Below are 22844 nucleotides of genomic sequence, written 5' to 3' on the forward strand. Positions count from 1 at the left end.
ACACACAGCTTTGTTTTTTTTTTGGAGATAGAGTCTAGCTCTGTTGCCCACGCTAGAGTGCCGTGGCATCAGCCTAGCTCACAGCAACCTCCAACTCCTGGGCTCAAGCGATCCTCCTGCCTCAGACTCCCTAGCAGCTGAGACTACAGGCATGCGCCACCATGCCCGGCTAATTTTTTCTATATATATTTTATTTTCCAGATAATTTCTTTCTATTTTTAGTAGAGACGGGGTCTTACTCTTGCTCAGGCTGGTCTCAAATTCATGATCTCGAGCGATCCTCCCGCCTCAGCCTCCCAGAGTGCTAGGATTACAGGTGTGAGCCACCGTGCCCAGCCAATTTTTATATTTTTATTTTCTGAGACAGGGTCTCAGTCTGTGACCCAGGCTGGAGTACAAGGGTATGATCATAGCTCACTCTAACCTTGAACTCCTGGGCTCAAGTGATCCTCCCACCAAAACCTCCTGAGTAGTTAGTATTATAGGTGAGCACAACCAAACTCAGCTAATTTTTTCTTTTATTTCTTGTAGAAACAGGGGTCTCATTATGTTGCCCAGGTTGCTTTCAAACTCCTCCCACCCAACATCCCGAAGTGCTGGGATTACACACATAAGCCACTGCACCTGGCCTATATTTTATGGTTGAAAAAAAAACCAAAGACAACTATTTCATCATACATGAAAATTATACAAAATTTAAAGTTCAGTGTCTATAAATAAAGTTTTGTTGGAACACAGCCACATCTATTTGTTTACAAATTTTCTATGTCTATTCTGTGTGACAAGAGCACAGAGTTGAATATTAGAGCCAGATTGGACCACAAAATCTAAAACATTTAGTATCCAGCCCTTGGCAGAAAATGTTTTCCAAGCACTGCCTTAGGACCTAATACTACTGTCCCTCTCTCTAATACTATCCCCATCTTACTTCTTTTTTTTTTTTTTTTTTTTTTTTGAGACAGAGTCTCACTTTGTTGCCCAGGCTAGAGTGAGTGCCGTGGCGTCAGCCTGGCTCACAGCAACCTCAATCTCCGGGGCTCAGCGATCCTACTGCCTCAGCCTCCCGAGTAGCTGGGACTACAGGCATGTGCCACCATGCCCGGCTAATTTTTTGTATATATATTTTTAGTTGGTCAATTAATTTATTTCTATTTTTGGTAGAGATGGGGTCTCGCTCAGGCTGGTTTCGAACTCCTGACCTTGAGCAATCCGCCCGCCTCGGCCTCCCAAAGTGCTAGGATTACAGGCGTGAGCCACCGCGCCCGGCCTTCCCCATCTTACTTCTTAAGAGACTGCAATATACATCTACACAATCTTTTATAACCTCTAATCTTACATTTCCTTGATAGCCTCTCTTCCAATAATCTTGTCTTCTACCCTATATCAGCCCCTCATATCCTGATCATATCCCAGATTCTGGTATTACTATAAAAAATAATTCCAGGCCGGGCGCGGTGGCTCACGCCTGTAATCCTAGCACTCTGGGAGGCCGAGGCGGGCGGATTGCTCAAGGTCAGGAGTTCAAAACCAGCCTGAGCGAGACCCCGTCTCTACCATAAAAATAGAAAGAAACTAACTGGCCAACTAATATATATAATATAAAAATCAGCCGGGCATGGTGGCTCGTGCCTGTAGTCCCAGCTACTCGGGAGGCTGAGGCAGGAGGATTGCTTGAGCCCAGGAGTTTGAGGTTGCTGTGAGCTAGGCTGACGCCATGGCACTCACTCTAGCCTAGGCAAGAAAGCGAAACTTTGTCTCAAAAAAAAAAATAATAATAATAATAATAATAATTCCAACCCCTCAATAATCTCCATTTCATACACCCTACTCTCTGACCACGACATCATATTTCCAATTCACTCTCTACTACTCCAACAATCCTTTAATTTCAACAGGAACCATTAACCACTATTTTATCATCCTTCATCATCTTATTGTTCTCACTTCCCTATCTACTGAGCTTAAATATCATGACCCATCATTATAATAACTCCCCTTGCGTTCAATCCTCAACACATTCAACATACTCATATGGTAAAATAATAATAATCTGATCAAATCCTACTCTATGCCCACACCTATATAGATGACAAGAATGGAGAAAAATAAAAGCTGTACAAATTTGTCTCACTTTAGATTCTTGACCATGAACCTCAAGTGGAAACTTGTGGCTCCACAGTAATCATACCAATTTCCTTAGCAAACTTTCTTTCCCAATATTATAGTCAACTATTTCATATCTCCTACTTTTTTGCTCAAATCTCTAACATTGCTCTCATTACCACAATAGCACTACTTCTTCACTGAAAAAATCTAAATTTATCAGAAGAGATTTTCCCAAAAAATCCTACCTTTATATATGCCCTGTGTATACTACCCACCCACCCCTTTTTTGCTTTCTCTTCTGTTATTAAAGCCAACTTTTCAATGTAACAATAGGTCCCATCCTTCCAGTAATCACTCCAGATATCACTCTAGTAATTTTCCTGACTTCTCTATTATTATTTCCCCCTCTCTACTGCATCATTCCTACTAGGCACAGTAACATGCTATTATTTCTCCCATTTAAAAAATATCATTTATCATCTCCACTTCCCTGACCAGTTATCACCCATTTTTATGCTCCTCTTTATAGCAAAGTTCCTCAAAGCAATCATTTATACTGTCTAACTTTTCTCCTCCCATTTTTTCTTAACACCACTTCAATTAGGCTTTTGCCTCAACCAGTACATTAAAACTGTTCATCAAGGTCACTAATGAGTAAATCCAAGGCTCGTCCTTAAATTATTATATGACTCATTTCATTTATTCCTTCTTTAACTTGGCTTCCAGCAAACCACATCCTTGTTGGTTTTCTTCTGCACTTGGGCCTCTTCTTCTCCCTCTCCTTTGCTGGTTGCACCTCTTCTTCCAGACTTTTCTTCCCTTTTCTACCTGTACTCACTCCTCCCTAGGTGATCTCATACAGTCTCATGGCTTTAAATAACTCCATATGCATACAACTCCCAAATTTATACCCAAAGCTAGACCTCTTTCCTGAATTATCAGACTATGTATTCAACTGGCTAATCAACATTTCTACTTGGATGTCCAATAGATATCTCAACCCTAACATATCTGTGGTAGGCAGAACAGCACCTTCCCACCAAAGATGTCCACAATCCCTGAAACCTGTGAATATGCTATATTACATGGTAAAAGGGACTCTGCCGATGTAATTAAGCTTGCAGACCTTAAAATGGGGAAATTATCACAGATTTTTTTGAGGTAGGCCCAATCTAATCAGAAGAGCCCTTAAAAGAAGGGAACTTTCTCTGATTAAAAGCAAAAGAGAAGGCCGGGCACGGTGGCTCATGCCTGTAATCCTAGCACTCTGGGAGGCCGAGGCGGGCGGATTGCTCGAGGTCAGGAGTTTGAAACCAGCCTGAGCAAGACAAGACCCCCGTCTCTAATAAAAATAGAAAGAACTTAATTGGCCAACTAAAAATATATAGAAAAAATTAGCTGGGCATGGTGGCGCATGCCTATAGTCCCAGCTACTCGGGAGGCTGAGGCAGCAGGATTGCTTGAGCCCAGGAGTTTGAGGTTACTGTGACTGATGCCACAGCACTCTAGCCCAAGCAACAGAGTGAGACTGTCTCAAAAAAAAAAAAAGCAAAAGAGAAATTCCAAGTGTGAAAATTCACCATGCCACTGCTAGCTTTGAGATGGAGGGGATCACGTGATGAAGGGCACAAGGACCTGAGAAAGGCTCTGGGAGATAAGGGCAAGCCCCTAGCTGACAGGCAGCAAGGAAATGGGCACCTCAGTCCTACAGCCACAAGGACCAAACTCTGCCAATAACCTGAACGAGCTTAGAAGCAGATTCTTTCAGGTAAGAACCCAGGCCATCCAACACCCTGATTTTGGCCTTGAGAGACCCAGAGTAGAAGAAACGGCTAAGTCTACTCACACTTCTGGCCTGTGGAACAGTGATATGTTTATATTGTTTCAAACTGCTAAATTTATGGTAATTCATATCTGAAGCAACAGAAAACAAACACCATGCCCAAAACTAAATTCCTCACTTTTCCTCATACTATGCCCACAATCTTTCCCATTTTTGTTAGCAACAACTCCATTCCTTCAAGTTATCTGAACCCAAACCTTTGGAATCATCTTTAGATCCTCTCTTATCTACAAGTTAGATCCTCTAACTTATGTATAAGAAAGTCACATGGAGGCCGGGCGCGGTGGCTCACGCCTGTAATCCTAGCTCTCTGGGAGGCGGAGGCGGGCGGATTGCTCAAGGTCAGGAGTTCAAAACCAGCCTGAGCAAGAGCGAGACCCCGTCTCTACTATAAATAGAAAGAAATTAATTGGCCAACTGATATGTATATAAAAAAAATTAGCCGGGCATGGTGGCGCATGCCTGTAGTCCCAGCTACTCGGGAGGCTGAGGCAGCAGGATCGCTTGAGCCCAGGAGTTTGAGGTTGCTGTGAGCTAGGCTGATGCCACGGCACTCACTCTAGCCTAGGCAACAAAGCGAGACTCTGTCTCAAAAAAAAAAAAAAAAAAAAAAGAAAGTCACATGGGCCTGCCACAGTGGTGTAGACCTGTAGTCCCAGCTACTAAGGAGGCTTGCTTGAGTTCAGATCAGCAAGTCCCCATATTAAAAAACTGCAAGTCCCCATATTAAAAAAAAAAAAAGTCATATAAGCTCTACTTTTACATGTATTCATAATCTCATAACCTTTTAGCACCTCCACTGCTACCACCATCTTCCTCTGGACTACTGCAGTAACATCCTAATGGCCTCCCTACTTCCATTCTGACTTGCTACAATCTATTCACAACAAAGCAGCCAGAGGTCCTTTTAAAACTCAAGTCAAACTATGTTACATTTCAGTTCAAAACCCTCCAGAAGTTCACTTTTCATTCAAACTAAAAGGCAAAGTCCTTACACTAGCTCACACAACCTTGTGACTGGCCTCATGCTGGCCACACTCCTACCGTACTCCCCACTTGCTTACTCTGTCCCAGCACCCATCCTTTGCTTCCATTTGTTTTCATATCAATCACAAGATAACAATCCTAATAATACTTAACATTTGCTAAGTAATACTTACTATGAACCAGATATCATTCTAATTGCTTTACATGTATTATCTCATTCAATTTCACTAATTTTTCCCCCGACTCTACAGATGATGAAATCGAGTTATAGGGAGGTTAATTAACCTAAAAGCTCAATCAGTAAGGGTTGCCAGAATTCAAAATCACATGTGAATAAAGTCCAACCCACAGCCCAAATTCTTAATCTCAATGATGCCAATGATGTTACTGTTACTTAAGCGTCTTTGGAGACAAGTATAGAATAAACAGATGGTAGGAAAAAGAACTAAGAAGTGGGAATCCTGAGTGCTTGATATATGGTTGGAGAGGTGGGAAAAGTTAGAGACAATCAAGACCCTAGGAATGAAAATACTTCTTAGAGGTAAAATTCAGCACATAACTAGTTTTACATAAAACAAAACATGATGCTTAAAACTTACTTTTTCTGTAGTAACAGTCAACGATGGAACCAATGTAGGTGATGGTTCTGGTTGTTTCTTGTGTTTTTGTTTGTGTTTGTCCTTTTCTTTATATTTCTAAAAATGAATAGAAGTAAAATCCAATATAAATTTAAATTATAGCCCATATGTATGTAATAGAGATTCTTTTATAATTATTTAGTAATTAAAAATGTTAACAAATATTTATAAGAAAAAGTAACTTTAAAAATTACTTCCTCTGATGATAATGTTATATTTTATATATAAACAAGTAATACAAGTTATTTTTAAATGGCTCCAGCTCCCTTATCCTTGATCAATCTAAAATCACACCGATAAACTGAAGTCCATAATTATTTGCTACATTTATATTTAGCAAAATATACACATTTTCCTGTTTAAAAGACCAAATTCTTTTGTGCACATTTTATAAGTAGCACTTTTTTTCCACCAGCACAGGCTCTGCTCACGTAAGTAGCACTTTGAAGTTTACACAGCACTTTATATCCGAACAGTGTCAGATTTTTCCACTAGCATGCACTGAATTCTATGGCCCAGAAACCAGAGATCAGGGCACAGAAACCCAGGCAAAAAACTGTTTTCTAGGTTTGCTCAGAAAGTGGATGAATTAGGTATCTCTAACAAAGAAAACATTTAGATAAAGTTGGAGTGTTCTGTCTGTGAAGTGCTAAAACTGACAAACTGAATATTAAAGGAATTTGATTAAATAAACTAAAATTAACTAAATATTGGGAGCCCAACTTTATTTAATGTCAAAGAATTTTAACCAAAATGTTCTCAACTGTTTGACTAGGTACGTTAAGAAACAGTATTGGGTGTCAAATTTACTACCATTTATTCAATTAGTTGAATTTCTTTCTTTCTCATGGTGCTTAAATTTAAACATTCAGAGAACTTAATCTGTTCAAGGCATGAAAGAGTAATATCACTGTCCCTGCTCTAAAAGAGATTACATACCAGCAGAATAAAATACATAAAAATTAAGGATGCATGTTTACTAAAATGCCCAATACTGCCACTTTTTACATTTAATTCCTAAACACATAAATTATTTTCTGACTGTACTATTAATACTTTAGCAACATAATATGTAAATTAATACAATAATGCTTTTTAGGAAATTTTTCTATCCTAAAATTATTTTAAAAGTGGGCAATAATATTATACTGATTCCCAAAGAAACATGCTTCTGTTCTTTGCCAGGAAATACCACTGTCCCTCCCATCATAAGATGTCCTCTTCTCCACTCCCTTGAACCTACGTTAGCCTTGTGAGACTTGCTTTAATCAACAGGATGTGGCAGAAGTGATGGTATACAAGTTCAGGAGCTTAGACCTTTAAGAAGTCTTCATGGCCTCCATCTCTACCACCCTGAATCCCAGCCACCATGTAAAGAATCATTCCACACTCTCCTGACAGCGAGGCTAAGTGGAGAATGAGGCCATATGGGGGATAAACTGAAGTACACCTCTGTAATAAACCTAAATTTTAAAGCAGGCTTACTTCCAGAATAAGCCAACTATTTTCCATGTAAAGAAGCTAAGGAGAATTATACAAGAGTTCTCAATCTAACTTTAGAGCAAGACAACCAGCCAAGGGACAGGTCCAACGTTTTCAGGATTCAAATTAGAACAAGTAGTCAGGCGTGCTGGTGCACACCTGTAGTCCTTCTTCAGGGCCAGAGTAATTCAGAGTTCTGAAGAGTACATATGTAATCGGTGAACCACTGACAGAAATGTTTGGGGCAAACTAAAAACAGAACTGTAGAAAGAATGCAATACTGAGCTTGGGGTTATCTCTCATAAAAACTCCAAAGTAAATTATTAACAAAGGTTTGCTAACATATAGGAAAGGATTTCATTGTCACCAGTTGCCAAGAAAAGTTCACCAGGAAGCCCAATATTAGAAATTAACAATTAACTATAAGAAAGAAAAAGAATATGTGAGTTACATTAAGATGATTTAATTCTTTATGTTGGAATTGAGTGAATTTCTGGTAAGAGTGCCTATTATTCAAATAACATGAAATATCATTACAAATATAAACCAAACCAATTTCAAGTAAAATATAGATCTGACAATGCTTAAAAAAGGTGAATTGAAGTTACATCACAAATTTTACCAATGTAAAAAATAAACAAAAACTAGTAAAAACAACAAACCAAATGAATGAAATAGCAACCAAAGTGAGGGATAGGGCTAATATTTTGCATGAAACAAAAACTGGCAAGCAAGGAGTAAAACAGAAGATTGTAGAAAAGAGTAGAAACAGCCTTAGGCTGAGCTATAGGATTCAGTTCTTAGACCTGCCTCTAATTTCTTAAAATTCTGAGAATATAACCAAAACTCCCAAATCTGAAGAGAAGCAATCTTTATCTTTTTGTTTTCCTGCCTATTTAACTTTTTTTTCTAGGTGACCTCAGTTACTTTAAGAAGATAAATAATTAGAGATGCAGATGAGGTCTCCCTATCCCCAAGAGGGATGGACAATGGCCACATGAATCCATCCAAGTATGCTAAGGAATTTGGAGAGAGGAGACACAAATTTTAATGGCTCTGTTGAATACAGGCACACAGATTACTATCCTACCTGGACCTATGCAAGAAAAAAGCACCAGGATTCAATGGGCAGGACTCACAGGGAGGAGAGGGGGACAGACAGGGATAGAGGGACATGACTTTGTAGGCAATGCCTTGGGGAATTCACTGTACTTTCATTATTGCTTGTACATCTGAAGGTATAACAGAAATGTATACATCAGGAATTAGCAAAGTATGCACCCAAGCTAAGAATAATTTGTACATTTTTAAAGTATTCTTTGCTCAAAAAAGGGAAGAAGAATGTGTGACAGAGACTGTATGTGATCTGCAAAATATAACTGTGGGCCCTAAATATTTACTATTTGGTCCCTTACAGAAAAAGTTTGCCATCCCCTGTGTTACATGCTCATCTTTAACCATCCTGTAAGTACAAAGGGGTATTCTCCCAACCAAGAAAAGTAGCATGAACAGAAGTACTAGTGGAACATATAATCATTTCCCTAACCATGTCCCTCTTCAGGTAGTCCAACAGAAACAGAATAGAATTCCAGGAGGACAAAGAGAAGCTATAGCTTTGATAAAGGACTGAAAGGTAGCAGGTGTAAGAAGAGAACTCAACACAAAAGCTCTGCAAAGCTAGTGAAAAAACACTAACAGGAGGCTTATGTGGCTGCATTTAGTTATTGCTCTTACAGCCAGCCTTGGCTGTTACAGACTAAATCCATTACACAGACTGCTGGTACTCAGCAGGTTGTCTTAAACATTTCTAATGCCTCTTTGCCATCCCCCTCGTACCCAAGCATCAAGAGCAGTTTGCGTACATGTGGCAAGGCCTTCAATGTATGTGTGGGTTGTTTGGGGGTTGTTTTGGGGTTTTTTGTGGTTTTTTTTTTTTGAGACAGGATCTGTTGCACAAGCTGGAGTTCAGTGACAAGATCATAGCTCACTGCAGCCTTGAACTCCTGGGCTCAAGCAATCCTCATGCACCACCATGCCTGGTTAATTTTTTAAATTTTTGGTGGAGATGAGGGTCTCACTATGTTGCCCAGTCTGGTCTCAAACTCCTGGCCTCAAGCTATCCTACAGCCTTGGTGTCCCTAAGTGCTGGGATTACAGGAATGAGCCACCGTGCCCAGTCAGCCTCCAATATATGTTTGATGTACTTCCGCAGAAGGACCTAAACTCCCCCTTGCCATTTGCCACAAATTAGGTATGTCAGGATTTAGTGCAAGCATCTCTAGCCCGATTTCTAAAGCTTTTACCATTGGTTGGTAACCTAAAAGCCTCTGTCTCAATATTCTACAGTGATGTTACCATCTCTGCTAGCAGAATTAGCTAAAGAACTCCAATAAAATTCGAAGACCTGTTCAACAAGTTTCTGGGAAGTACAGGAACAGATTCACAAGGCCATATTCCTCTGGCAGTCAAGTAAAAACTGCAGTCTCCTCAGACCTCCACCATCTAAAAGGAGGCTGGTCACCTTACTGAACTCTTTAGGTATTAGGGGGTCTATGTGGCTCACCCTGACATTGTACTTAATATTAATAGTCCTTTAAACCAGCTATCCTGTAAATAAGCATCCTTTGAGAGGAGCCCAAACCAACAGATTGTGTTGAGAGCTGTGCAGCAAGCTGTAACACACTCTCTACTTTAGGGCCTCACAGTCCTCATTACGCTTGTAAGCCACAAGTTTCCGGCAAAAAAAAAAGTCCCCTCCTTTCTGAAAAACAGCTATTAGCCTGCCACTGGGCTCTCATTGAAACTGAATGCCACACCCATAGAGGCCTGTGACTCCCAGCCTAAGATACCTAATGTTAAGTCAGACTTGACTTAACTTGTCAAATGGAAGGCCCCACAGCATCCTGACTTCATATTAACAGATTACCATAGCTACCACCGCTTCACCATCTGATGCTAAGCTGTTGGCTCAATGTAGACCTCAATTCATAGAATTTCCCCTAAATGCTAGATTTGGCTCACTAATACAACTGAGCTGAAACCTGATGGTTCCATTGGACTGTTGTAGCTATTCAACCCCAGCACCTACTCTGCTAATGCAAAAATACATGTCCCCATTGTACCAGTACATAGAACCCAAGATGTTCTCATATCACCAAACAACACTCCCATGGTAGGCAGAATAATGGCATCCAAAGATGTCCACATCTTAATCCCCAGAATTTTAAATATGTTACTCTGCATGGCAAAAGGAACTCTGCAAATATGACTAGGAACCTTGAGATGGGGAGATTATCATGAATTGACAAGGGTTCCTAAAAGTGAAAGAGGGAGGCAGAAGAAGAGAGTCAGGGATATGACCATGGAACTGTCAGAGAGATGCAACATCTCTGGCTTGAATAGACAGGGCCACAAAGCAAGGAATATGGGTGGCCTCTAGAGACTGGACAAGGCAAGGAAACAAACTACAGAAATGCACACAAGAGCTAATAATAGATTTAACACTCACTTTTACTTCTTTCTGCCCGATAACAAGTATATCCAGTTAAACATTCATTCATTCATTTTTAGCGATACTCTGTCACCCAGGCTGCAGTACAGTAATACCACCATAGTTCACTGTAACCTCAAGCTCCTGGACTCAAAGGATCCTCTCATCTCAGCATTCTGAGTAGCTAGGACTATAGGTGCACACCACCATGCCCAACTAACTTTGCTTTTTACTTGTAGAGACAGAGTCTTGCTGTGTTGCCCAGGCTGGTCTCAAATTCCTGGCTTCAAGCAATCCTCCTGTCTCAGCCTCCCAAAGTGCAGGGATTACAGGCCTCGTGGGCCACCATGCCCAGCCAGTTAAAAATTTAGTAACGAAGCTTTCTCCTCTTCTATGGATAAAAGTCCTTACACTCCCTTCTCAATACCTCATCAGAAATGATCACTTTTCATTACTTTAGCAAACATCTCTTACTCCATATTAATATCTCCTGCTGCAGTTTCATATTCCTATTGCCTATAAAGGTATATACAACTACCATATTATAATCAATGCAACAAAAATTACTCAAAAGTTGTCAACAATACTAATTTTATTCTATTACTCCACACTTGAAACTCAGGGTTTAAAAAAAATTAAGCATTTCACATGTTTTTTACTGTATTCAACAAACCATATTGGGCATTATGGGAAAAAAGTAAAGCATAAAAATATAGGGATCAGCTTCAAGACACAACATAAGCCTATTGGTAAGACAGGTACATATGTAAAGACAACTAATAGTATAAAAGTTAACTGAAATATAAGAAAACCATGTAAAAGACAACCATGTAAAAGACTGTATCTACAGATACAGTGTGAGTCACATAAGTCAAAAGAAGTCTAACTTCACTAGAAAGGAAAAACTAGGTAAGTGATAGATTTGGGTTCAGAAGTAAGTAAGAAAAGAGTAAAATGAAGGCTAAGGAGAGCCATTATTTGATAGAAGAATAAGGGAAGCAAGCAAAGCAATGTAAAAAAAAGAGAGTGAGAGAAAGAGACAGTGTAACAGCTGGTCACTGGAGCAGTCAGAATACACACAATATTTATCAATTAAGTTCACCATCTTACATGAGTACAGCTCATGGTGCTCCAAATCACAACAGTAACATCAAAGATCACTGATCACAGATCACCATAACAGATACTAATGAAAAAGTTTAAAATATTGGGAAAATTACTAAAATGTGACATAAAATCATAACATACTGTTGGAAAAAATGCTATAGATTGACTTGCTCAACACGGGGTTGCTATAAACTTTCAATTTGTTTATAGCAAAAAAAAAAAAAAAAAAAAACAGTATCTGGGAAGCACAGTAACATTAAATACAATAATATGAGGGAAAAGAAAAAAAATAATAATATGAGGTATGCTTTTATTCTAGCTATACATTATACACTTTTTCTTCATCCATTCCTTCACTTAATTGAAAAGCCACAACTACAAGTTTGAAATTACTGTTTCTGCTATTCACTATTTTTAAAATGAAAAACAAAAGATCATTTGCTTTAAAGCTATGATGACACAAAGGATTCAGGAAAACAGTAGTCTTTTAAAACTGCTTTTAACTTCTGTCTCAAATTACTATTTGAGGTTATATTCCTGCTTTAAAACTTTAAGGAATCAATGATAAAATGAATTAGTGATAACACTACCTCAATAAAGTAAGGTAGTAAGATGTAAAATTAACATATAAAAAGTGTTTATATACACAGACAATAAAAAAAAATACAATAGAAGAGAAAACCCCAAGACAAGAGAATATGGTGGCAGCAACATTGTTTCTCAATCTTTCTGAATCTCCACACAAAAACAAAGCAACTAGATAGCAAAACCAAAAACGTGTAGAATAACACAACATAACCAAATGTCAAAGTATTACCATCAACACCAAAATACAAGCAGGTGCAGAAAAAGGAGCTATCAGACCTGCGTGATAACAGCATTTGTGAAGAACAAGAAGTAACAAGAAAACCCCAAAATAGTCAACAGTATCCACAGAAAAGCACTGAGGGCCCAATTAAGAACAGCAACTGAAACCACGATGAGTTCTGCACTGCCAACACCAAGTAAGCTGCAAGGAGACCACAGTAAGAAGGACTGACACAACCTCTCAAACTAACTGTCCAGGGGTCCATTCTAGGACAGGGACCCACTCAAGTAGAAATGCTATCCCTACCAAAAGAAACCAGTGTCCCTTGGAGAATTAGCCAACCTCAATCTCAAGATCCATTATTTTAAAACACTGCTGCAAATAACCTACTTGCCTCCTTATTCTTCTACCCAATCTGCCTAGCAATATCTCCCAAAGGATTCTACCCATACCTACTTTCTTTGCTCCATTATCCAGGTGACCTAGTTATTCACCTACATGCTTCTTTCCTTCCTTCATCGCCAAACCAGAGGAAGACATAGTATTCTCTTCATATCTGAAATTCTTAAGAGTTAACAACCCTCCATATCTATACTTCCTTATACCCACTTTATTTATCTACTAACAAGAACTGGCTTCTGTCCCCACCACTACATTGAAACTCCTCCTCCTCAACAACTTTTTTAGCACAAAATGAAAAGGACATAAATTTATCCTTCTATTACTCAACCTACTCTCCTTGATTTTCTCTGTAGACTCCTCCCTTCCTATTGAAAAAGAATAACTGACTTGGGCAATTGCCTTTTTGTCAAGCACTATATATTTTAAGCTAGAATCATCAATGGACGCTAAGGCGTATGGGTGAAATTTGAAAAGAAAAAGAATTATTTGCCCAAATCTCAGGATGTGGTAGCCAGCTTCAGTGGCTCCCAGTGATCTCTGTCCCTATGTAGTACCAAACAACATTGAACAGGCTGACCTATGCAACCAACACAATGTTGCAAAATCGACAGTAAGCCATCAAAGTCGTTAAAATGGCAAATGTTAAGTTATATATATTTTATCATAAAAAATTTTTTTAGAAACTTCAGCCAGAAAAAAAAAATTTATAGTCTGACACTAGAACATAAAAAAAAAAAAAAATACTACAATTTTTGCCTAGTCTCTCTTAGATCATTCACTTTGGGAAAAGCTAGGTGCCATGTCATATGACACTCAAGCAGCCCTAAGGAAAAATCCATGCAGTGAGAAACAGCCAGCGCCAACCTGACAACCATGTGAGGAAGCCATCTCAGAGAATGTCCTCAAGCTTTAGCCCAGCCTTCAAATGAAGGCCAAGCCAGCAGCTTGAAGACAATCTCATGAGAGACCCAGAGCTACAAATAGCCTCTAAATTCAAATTCCTGACCCACAGAAGCTAAGAGACAATACACGTTTATTGCAGTTCCAAGACACTAAGTTTTAGGGTAATTTGTTACACCACAATAGGTAACTAATACAGATTTACAGATTACTCCTGAGAATTTGTGACCAGGAATAGGATGCTCCCATAACAGTAAAACCTGAAAAAGTAAGAACTGCTTAGAATCAGGTAGTAAACAGAAGCCGACAGGACATGCAGGAGAATATTAGTGAAACAGCTTAATAAGCACTGAAGAGACTGCTAACCAGAAACCTTAATGGCCTTTCAAGAAGCTACTACTGTGGGCTCAAAAGACAATGAGAAAAATGTAATTGACAATTGGAGGAACTAGGAGCCTTGTTATATAGTAATTGAAAGTTACAATGTTGCCTGTGTTAACATGAAAAATAGAAAATGTATTTAATGAATTATATGGTATAACTAAGGACATTTCCAGGTTATCTGTTGAAGGTGCAATATAATTTCTTACTTAATTTCTTACTGTTTACAGTAAAACGGAAGAGTATAGAGATAAGCTAAAGGGAAAAGAACCAAGACTTGCTAGTTTATAAAATTCCCAGTCTCTCCAGATAGCAACTAATACTAAAATTAAAGAATGGCTCCCAAACCAAATCTAGACCACTGTCAGAAAAATCACTGCATGAAGATTAAACATGGGTGTGGCTGCAAAATCCATTGTTAAGACCTTAGAAAGGCACATGGCAGTTCCTCACAGAACCTGTAACAACAGGGCTTTCAGATATGTCAAAGCCATAAAGGGCAATGAACGGGGAATATTTCAGACTGGCAAATATGGAGTAAACATAACAGCTAAATGCAATTTGTGACCTTGGACTGGATCCTGGAACAAGAAAGAAAAAAGCTTTCCCCTTTGGTACACGTGATATTACTGAGTAAAATGTGAATATGATCAGCAGATTAGGTAATATGTCTGTAACAATACTAATTTATTTATTTTGATTACTTTAATCATGTGAAAAATTCCCATTTTATTAAAACTATACACTAAAGTACTTAGGCTAAAGGGGCATTATATTTGCAATTTATTCTCTAATGGTTCAAAAAAATTCTGCACAATAAGAGTGGGAGACACTGAGAGACAGCAAAAGAGAAAGAAGAGAAGGACATGTTAACATGGTAGAATGTTCATATTTTGTGAGTGGGTGAGTGGTATATAAGTATTTGCAGTATTTTTGCAACCTTCTTTAAGTTTGAAATTATTGCAAAATCAAAAATTAAGCCAGGTGCAGTGGCTCATACCTATAATCTCAGCTACTTGGGAGGCTGATGCAGGAGATTGCTTGAGGCCAGGAGTTTGAGACCAGCCAGGACAACACAGTGAGATTCCCATGTCTAAAAAAAATGTTTTTAATTAGCCAGGTATAATGGCATGCACCTCTTGTCCCAGCTACTCAGGAGACTGAGGCAGGAATATCGCTTGAGCCCAGGAATTTGAGGCTGCAATGAGCTATGATCATGCCATTGCACTCCAGCCCAGGCAACAGAGTGAGAATCAGTCTCTAAATTAATTAAGTTCATTAATAAAATAGACTAGAATTGCTTCTAAATTGTAATCGGCCCCAAGAACAAGTTTCAAATAACCTTTATATGTTTTTTTCCCCAGAAAAGGTGGATTTGCTGCAAGTCAAAGGAGCTGAGATTCTGAAGGCCCCTGGGCAGACTTCCTGAGGGAACATATAAAGGTAAGAGTCATACATAGCATCTGGCTTAACTTTTGATTTTGCAATAATTTCAAACTTGAAGATTGTAAAAATACCTGCCCCCAATGCATGTAGCCCCTTGTTAGTTACACCACAACCTGGCCAAAGGCACATGGCCTCTCCTTTAAAAGCCCTTGATCTCCCTTAGTTAGTCCCAGAGATGGAGTTGAGCAGCTTCTCCCATTCTCCTGACAAGATGTCTGTAGGGTTAAAAAATTCCATTCTTCCTAGGCATTCCATGTTGTCTCAATAATCAAATCTTTGAGTAACGAGCAACTAGACTTAGACTGGAAATCCCTTTGCAGTTTTGACCACAAAGATCGTGAACTGGCCCCTTCTTAACTAAATAGTCTCATCTTACTTTTCAGCCTCACCAAACACAAACCTCAGCCATTCTAAACTGTGGTTCCTGAAAAGCCCTGTCCTCTCTTACAGCATTATATATGTAGAAGCTGAAAGCTTCAACTTGCATACAAGATGCCAAACTGAGAGTACACAAAAAGGATGGAGGTCCCAGGTAACTCTCAATCCTAAAACTTTTTTTTCCTTGAGACAAAGTCTGACTCTGTCACCTGGGATAGAGTGCAGTGTCATCATCATAGCTCACTGCACTCTCAAACTCCTGGAATCAAGCGATCCTGCTGCCTCAGCCTCCGGAGTAGCTGGCACTACAGGATTGTGCCACCAGGCCTGGGGAATTTTTTTTATTTCTTTAGTAGAGATGGGGATCTCACTCAGGCTGGTCTCAAACTCCTGAACTCTAGCAATCCTCCCAGAATGCTAGCAATATATGTGTGAGCCACCACACCTGGCCTCAATGCTAAAAACCTTTATGAAGATACAGCAAGTAATAACAATGCTTCGAGAGTTATTCCTTTGAGGACCACAGAAGAAAGTAGTCCAGTTCTCTCTAAAGAAGAGCAACTTTGTTAAGGAAAATAAAATTCTATTTTACAATTGTAACATACATAGTAAGAAATATATATATTTGGTCACTGCCCCTAGTTCCTGAAACAGAGCTTTTAAAACTCTTGGAATTCCCTGATTGATGACAGTGAGAGGAACACCTTTGTTATTCATAATCACATATTATTAGAATACTTGAATTTATGCTAATAAGGTGACTCTTGGAAGATGAAGACTGGTCACCAGAGAAACCAACCATGTGATTAGAGGGTTACAGCTTTAACCTCTAGACCTGGAAGGGAGAGGGGATGGAAATTCAATCGCCAATGGCCAATGATTTAATCAATCTAGCCTATGCACTGGGGCCTCTATTATCAATAAAAACCTAAACAATGAGGTTCTGAGAGCTTCCAGATTGATGAACACACTGAGGTGTTGGAAGGATAGTGCACCGAGAGGACATGGAAGCTCAACATCCTTCCCCCCTAATAACTTGTCTTATGTGTCTCTTCCTTTAGACTGTTCCTGAGTTTTATCCTTTATAATATACCAGTAATAGTAAATAAAGTATTCTAGAATTCTGGGACCTGTTTTAGTAAATTATGTAATCTAAGGAGAAGGTTTTAGGAACCCCAATTTATATCTAGTTGGTTAGAAGTACAGGTGACAATCTGAGACTTGCAATTGGCCTCTGAAGTGGGGACATTCTTGTGAGACTCAGTCCTTAATCTGTGGGATCTGCACTAACTCTGGGGAGTGTCAAAATTGAATTGTAGGCCGGGCATGGTGGCTCACACCTGTAATCCTAGCACTCTGAGAGGCCAAGGCAGGCCAATCATTTGAATTCAGGAGTTCGAGACCAGCTTGAGCAAGAGCAAGATCCTGTCTCTACTAAAAAAACAGAAATATCGCTTCTCAGCCTTTTGGCTAAGATCATGTGTAGTATCTAAAAAAACGGAAATAAATTAGCTGGACAACTAAAAAAATATATACATGAAAAAAAAATTAGCCAGGCATGATGGCACATGTATGTAGTTCCAGCTACTTGTGACACTGAGGCAGAAGGATCACTTGGGCCCATGAGTTTGAGGTTGCTATGAGCTAGGCTGACACCACGGCACTCCAGCCTGGGCAACAGAGACAGACTCTGTCTCAAAAAAAAAATTGAATTGCAGGACACCCAGCTGTTGTAAACAGAGAACTGGAGAATCACTTGACAGGAAAAGAAACTCACACATTCATTGTTAAAAGTATGAGTAAGAAAAACAGTTTGTTGTCCTTTTAGTAATGAACATTAACTGGGGGTGGAGCAAGATGGCGGACGAGAAACACTGCCAGACAGAGTGTCTCTGCAGAAAAGACAGATTCTAGCAGAAATTAGAAAAAAGAAGCAAGAAGACGAGCATACAGTGGACAAGGGCCGGAAGGAGGGGTACGTGAGACCCCAGGAGACTCCACAGGAGGAGGCTGTGGAGGAGAACTGGAGGCTGAGACCACCGGAGCAGCCCGGAGACCAGCGGCAAGGGTAGGTGGATTTGCTGTTTCCCCTCCCCTGCATTTGGGACTGCTGGTGGGCTCCCCAGCGGGTGGAGAGACCTGCGGACACCAGCCCAGAGACGGCCGCCGCCAGCTAGCGGTGAGCCTGTAGCAGAAGTGGCACCAGGTTCCCAACTTCCTCCGGGCACCTCCGTGTGCACAGACCCGAGCCTCGCGGCAGGCGCCATACTGCCTCCTCCTCCCCTCCGCCGACCCTACCCGCGGCTGCCCAGAGAGACAATACAGCCACCAGCCGGAGGCACCTCCAGGGAACGGGACCTTCCCTTTTGGGGCCCTAGAGATGACTAACGGGAACTCAGACTATGAGCTCCCTACCCGCCAGCTCTCCCAGTTGCTGCTGGCACGGTGTTCCCAGGAGAACGGTGCCGACTCAGAAGCTGAGAGACATAGACCCAGCTTGGGCTCCCTGTGGGTGAATTGGGACCGGAACTCCTCTCCCTGGTGGGGATACAGTTTGAACTCTGGGACCAAGAGGTTGGACCTGCAGACCAGATCCCCTGCACCCAGGGCTAGCATTGCCCGGGGCACAGAAGGGTTATACGTGAACAGCCTACTGAGGTGTGTGTGCATCCAGGAGTGGATCAGCATCCTAGAGGACAACCCTCCTCCCAGGAAGAGGCCGTGCGCCCAGCCCAGGTGGCGTTCTCGTGCAGGGAACCTCCCCGCAGGCATCACAGTCCGGGGAGGCCTGGTGGCTTGTGGTCTGGCCTGCTGGCAGAGGCCCAGGAGTAGCTGCGGAGTTGGGGAGGGTGGAAAGAAGCCAGGACCGCTCCAGACTGCGGTCTCAGACAGCCCCACACCCACACCCACACCCAGACTTTCGGGCTGAGCGGGACCATTCCAGCCCCGCCCTGACAGCTTTTCCTGGAAGCAGAGACCAGAACTTTGACTCCTGCTAACTGCCTGAGGGCAGGCTTACTCAACCCAGCTCCGCCCAGAACAAGAGCTAATAACAGGACACAAAATGAACAGCATAGCCTGTTCCTCCAAGCAAATGCCACCTACTGACAGGGACGGCATCTTGCACAGCCTTTCCACGGCACCCACTGACTCAATATACAGGGAATGGTCCAATCTCACCCACAGACACCACCTAACGCCTCAGAAACTAAACAAGGTGTGTGAATACCCAAACAATAACCTAAAGGAAAGAAACAACAACTGATCGACATGAGAAGAAATCAGGGAAAGAACTCAGGAAATATGAAGAACCAAATGGAAAACACCCCCCCCAAAGAGGAGCACCAGCCCCCTAGAAATGGACACCAACCAAAATCAGGCAACCAATATGACAGAAGAGGAATTTTGTATGTGGATCATAAAAACACTCACCGAGCTGCAACAACAACTCAATAACCAACACGAAGAAACCACAAAAAGCCTCCAGGATATGGAAAAAGAAATAGAAACAATGAAGTTTAACCGAACTCCTGGAAATGAAGAATCAATTCAAAGAACTACAAAATACAGTGGAAAGTCTCAAGAACAGGGTAGATCAAACAGAAGAAAAAATCTCAGAGCTTGAAGATAACACCTTCCAATTAAATAAGTCACAGAAATAGAGCACAGAAACAAGAGAAAAGAGCAAAGCCTACAAGAGCTGTGGGATTATGTGAAGAAACCTAATGTGAGGGCCATAGGGTTACCAGAAGGGAATGAAGACAACACTCAAGGGTTGGACAAGGTGTTTGAAGATATAATAGAGGAAAATTTCCCAGGCCTTGCTCAAAATCTTGATATACAAGTTCAAGAAGCTCAGAGGACCCCTGGGAGATTCAATGCAAACAGGAAGACGTCATGACATGCAGTCATCAGACTGACCAAAGTATCAACTAAAGAGGCCCTTCTAAGAGCTGTAAGACAAAAGAAGCAAGTAACATACAAGGGAAAGCCAATTCGAATAACATCAGACTTCTCTAATGAGACTTTACATGCAAGGAGAGACTGGGGCCCCATTCTCACTCTTTTGAAACAAAACAATGCCCAGCCTAGAATATTATTCCCTGCAAAACTAAGCTTCATATATGAAGGAGAAATAAAAACATTCTCAGACAAGCAAAGGCTCAGAGAATTCACCAAGACCAGCCCAGCCCTACAAGAAGTACTTAAAACAGCGTTATGCACGGAACATCATAATAACCCACGAATATAAAAACAACCAAAACCCAAAGATATTAAAGGCCAGATATTACAATGGCTCAAGACAGAAATCATAGCAACAACATCCAACCCAACAGAATGAACGGTAATCTACCTTACCTATCAGTTCTCTCAATAAATGTGAATGGCTTAAACTCTCCACTCAAGAGACATAGGCTGGCTGAATGGATAAGAAAATACAGGCCAAGTATATGCTGTCTTCAGGAAACACATCTAACCTGCAAGGATGCATATAGACTAAAAGTAAAAGGGTGGAGATCAGTATTCCAGGCAAGTGGAAGCCAAAAGAAGGCTGGTGTGGCAGTTCTAATTTCAGAAGATTTAGTTTTTAAACCAACAAAAGTAGTGAAAGACAAAGAGGGTCATTATATAATGGTGAAGGGCACACTTCAACAAGAAGAGATAACAATTTTAAACATATATGCACCCAACTTAGGTGCACCCAGATTCATAAAGCAAACCTTACTGGAGCTAAGCAAATGGATTAATAGCAACTCCATAATCGCCGGAGATTTCAACACCCCACTGATGGCACGAGACAGATCCTCCAAACAGAAAATTAATAAAGAAATAATGGACTTAAACAAAACTCTAGAACAATTGAGTCTGACTGACATTTACAGAGCATTCTACCCAAAATCCACTGAATATACATTCTTCTCATCAGCTCACAGGACATTCTCTAAGATTGACCATATCCTAGGACACAAAGAAAATTTCAAGAAATTTAAAAAAATAGAAATCATACCATGTACCTTCTCAGATCACAGTGGAATAAAAGTAGAAATCAACCCTAACAGAAACTCACATTTCTACACAAAAACGTGGAAATTAAACAACCTCCTACTAAATGATTACTTCATAAATGAAGAAATCAAGACGGAAATTAAAAAATTCTATGAAGAAAACGACAATGGAGAGACAAGTTATCAACTCCTCTGGGACACAGCTAAAGCAGTTCTGAGAGGAAAGTTTATCTCCATAAATGCCTATAACCAAAAGACAAGAAGATCACAAATAGACAATCTAATGAAACGACTCAAAGAGCTGGAAAAAGAAGAACAGACCAACCCCAAACCCAGCAGAAGAAGTGAAATCAACAAGATCAAATCAGAACTAAACGAAATTGAAAACAGGGAGGCTATTCAGGAGATTAATAAAACAAAAAGTTGGTTCTTTGAAAAAATAAACAAAATTGACACACCATTGGCTAAGCTAATGAAAAGCAGAAAAGAGAAATCTCTAATAAGCTCCATCAGGAATAAAAAAGGAGATATCACAACTGATCCCAAAGAGATACAAGATACAATTTATGAATACTACAAAAATATTTATGCACACAAACTGGAAAATGTGGAGGAAATGGACAAATTTTTAGAAACACACAGCCTCCCTAGGCTCAACCAGGAAGAAATAGATTCCCTGAACAGACCAATCTCAACAGCTGAAATAGAAACAGCAATTAAAAATCTCCCTAAAAAGAAAAGTCCCGGTCCAGATGGCTTCACACCTGAATTTTACCACACTTACAAAGAAGAACTAGTACCTATCTTGCAGAAACTATTCCACAAAATCAAGAAGAATGGAAACCTCCCCGACACCTTTTATGAAGCGAATATTACTCTGATACCAAAACCAGGAAAGGATGCAACAAAAAAAGAAAACTACAGACCAACATCCCTAATGAATATAGATACAAAAATTTTCAACAAAATCTTAGCTAACCGAATCCAGACACTTATCAAAAAAATAATCCACCACGACCAAGTGGGCTTCATCCCAGGGATGCAGGGATGGTTCAACATACGTAAATCTATAAATGCAATTCACCACATAAACAGAAGCAAAAACAAAGACCACATGATTCTTTCAAGAGATGCAGAAAAAGCTTTTGACAAAATTCAACACCCTTTCATGATACAAACACTTAAGATAATAGGCATAGAAGGGACATACCTAAAAATGATACAAGCCATATATGACAGACCCATAGACAACATCATACTGAATGGGGAAAAACTGAAATCATTCCCACTTAAAACTGGAACCAGACAAGGCTGCCCACTATCTCCACTTCTGTTCAACATAGTGCTGGAAGTCTTGGCTACAGCAATCAGACAGGAAAATGGAATCAAAGGTATCCAAATAGGGGCAGAAGAGATCAAACTTTCACTGTTTGCTGATGATATGATATTGTATCTAGAAAACCCCAAAGACTCAACCAAGAAACTCCTGGAACTGATCAATGAATTTAGTAAAGTCTCAGGATACAAACTCAATACATAGAAATCAGAGGCATTCATATACGCCAACAACAATCTAATTGAGAACCAAATCAAAGACTCAATTCCCTTAACAATAGCAACAAAGAAATTAAAGTACCTAGGAATAGACTTAACCAAGGACGTAAAAGACCTCTACAGGTAGAACTATGAAACACTGAGGAAGGAAAATAGCAGAGGATGTAAACAGATGGAAATCCATACCATGCTCGTGGATCGGTAGACTCAATAGCATCAAAATGTCTATACTACCCAAACTGATCTACAGATTCAATGCAATACCTATTAAAATCCCATCAGCATTCTTCACAGATATAGAAAAAATAATTTTACG

General features: G+C 40.1%; 1 protein-coding gene and 1 pseudogene across 15 annotated transcripts in view; one reads left to right on the forward strand and one right to left on the reverse strand.

Annotated features, from left to right (window-relative positions):
- The window catches only part of MLLT10 (MLLT10 histone lysine methyltransferase DOT1L cofactor), a 198777-nt gene that overhangs the window by 78166 nt on the left and 97767 nt on the right, over positions 1 to 22844 (reverse strand). For all 15 annotated transcript variants that reach the window (XM_075997678.1, XM_012767337.3, XM_075997676.1 and 12 more), the window contains one exon: positions 5536 to 5631. In XM_075997678.1, coding sequence (XP_075853793.1) covers positions 5536 to 5631 — 96 coding nt within the window. The remainder of the gene's footprint in view (positions 1 to 5535; positions 5632 to 22844) is intronic.
- On the forward strand, positions 17419 to 17493 carry LOC142864669 (uncharacterized; annotated as a pseudogene).

Source organism: Microcebus murinus, chromosome 25 (genome assembly GCF_040939455.1).
Source record: "Microcebus murinus isolate Inina chromosome 25, M.murinus_Inina_mat1.0, whole genome shotgun sequence".
Lineage (NCBI taxonomy): Eukaryota > Metazoa > Chordata > Mammalia > Primates > Cheirogaleidae > Microcebus > Microcebus murinus.